General features: G+C 40.3%; 1 protein-coding gene across 1 annotated transcript in view; it reads left to right on the forward strand.

Moving 5' to 3' along the window:
* Positions 1–1,347, forward strand: part of LOC101853640 (probable G-protein coupled receptor 158) — an 18,169-nt gene that overhangs the window by 4,685 nt on the left and 12,137 nt on the right. The window contains exon 5 of the mRNA XM_013086804.2: positions 1,107–1,252. Coding sequence (XP_012942258.2) covers positions 1,107–1,252 — 146 coding nt within the window. The remainder of the gene's footprint in view (positions 1–1,106; positions 1,253–1,347) is intronic.

Below are 1,347 nucleotides of genomic sequence, written 5' to 3' on the forward strand. Positions count from 1 at the left end.
GGTGTTTGTGTAGCTTTGTGTACATGCATGTGTGTGTGTGTGTGTCACTGTGTGTGTGTGGGGGGGGGTTGATGCTTGCAGTGACTTTTGTGCATGTGTATATGTGTATTGTGTTCGTGTTCGTTTGTGTGTTTGTGTGTATGCATGTGTGTGTGCATGTGTGTATACCTGTATATATTCGTATATGTATGTGTTCGTATGCATGTGTGTGTATGTGTGTGTGTGTGTGTGTGTGTGTGTGTGTGTGTGTGTGTATGTTTGTGCGTTTGTGTGGATTTATTAATAGGTTTATGTATGTATTGTTATGTGTCTCTGTGTATAATATGTACGGCTGTTTTCATCCTTTTAGGCCTAATTCTTATCGTTTGTTTTAGATGGGTTTTTTTAACAAGTTGTATTGATGCACTGCTCCAGGTGACGCATATAGCTCCTTCTCCGTCAAATCTCACTTTATTGTTTCTATGCCTCTAATCTTTTTAAATGGTCTTTGATGCATTGATTTCCGTTTCTTTTCTCTATACCAATACCAGAGATAATTAGGTCACTTTGAAGGCCAAATTTTTGGGGCTCGGTACGTACTTTTTATAACACCGATGTCTAGATTTGTAGAGCCTAGGGATTGGAACCAAGGCCATTCACACTGTAATTCTGCGTGATACCAGTCGAGTTAACATAATCTGCTTCTGTATTTTCAGCCTGTGTTTCAGAATTTTATTTCCAAACGGATGCTTTGGTGTGGTTTGCTCTTACTTTCCTTTCAAACACCTATCGTCCTTATCTCTCCTCCTCCTTTTTTGTGTATGTTATTCTATTGTAGCGGGTGGTTGGAAGTCGCCACTGATAAGTCCTACTGCTTTACTTTTCCTTTATTGCTTCTGTCTGTCTTTCTTACTTTCCCCCAACATTAAATAACCATTATTGCGTCCATGTGCTTCCATTTATACAAAAAAACACACACAAAAAACAAGCTCTCTTGTAACACCTCTAATCTGACGCTCTTATTGGACCTAACTGTGTTGCAAGTGCCGTTAAACATAAGACTCTTACTAAATCAAACAAAAGAAATGTCTACTTAAAGCATTTAATTAATTTATTTCTGTCCCCAGAATCTCCGTGGTGTTCCGAGTAAGGTCCGCTCAGCGTATCAAGATATCTGACGGTGACCTCATCAAGCGACTGCTGGTCATTGTGTTCATTTTTGCAGCCTACCTCACGGCCAGGACAGTTGCAGGCATGCCTAGGATTGTGGAAGGTTAGTAACGTTGTGTCTGTGGATCCTTGAATGTGCGTGTGCTTGAATGTTTTGGTATGAGAACAATAAAATGCAGAGAGAGAGAGAGAGGGGGG

Source organism: Aplysia californica, unplaced genomic scaffold (assembly GCF_000002075.1).
Source record: "Aplysia californica isolate F4 #8 unplaced genomic scaffold, AplCal3.0 scaffold00507, whole genome shotgun sequence".
Taxonomy (NCBI): domain Eukaryota; kingdom Metazoa; phylum Mollusca; class Gastropoda; order Aplysiida; family Aplysiidae; genus Aplysia; species Aplysia californica.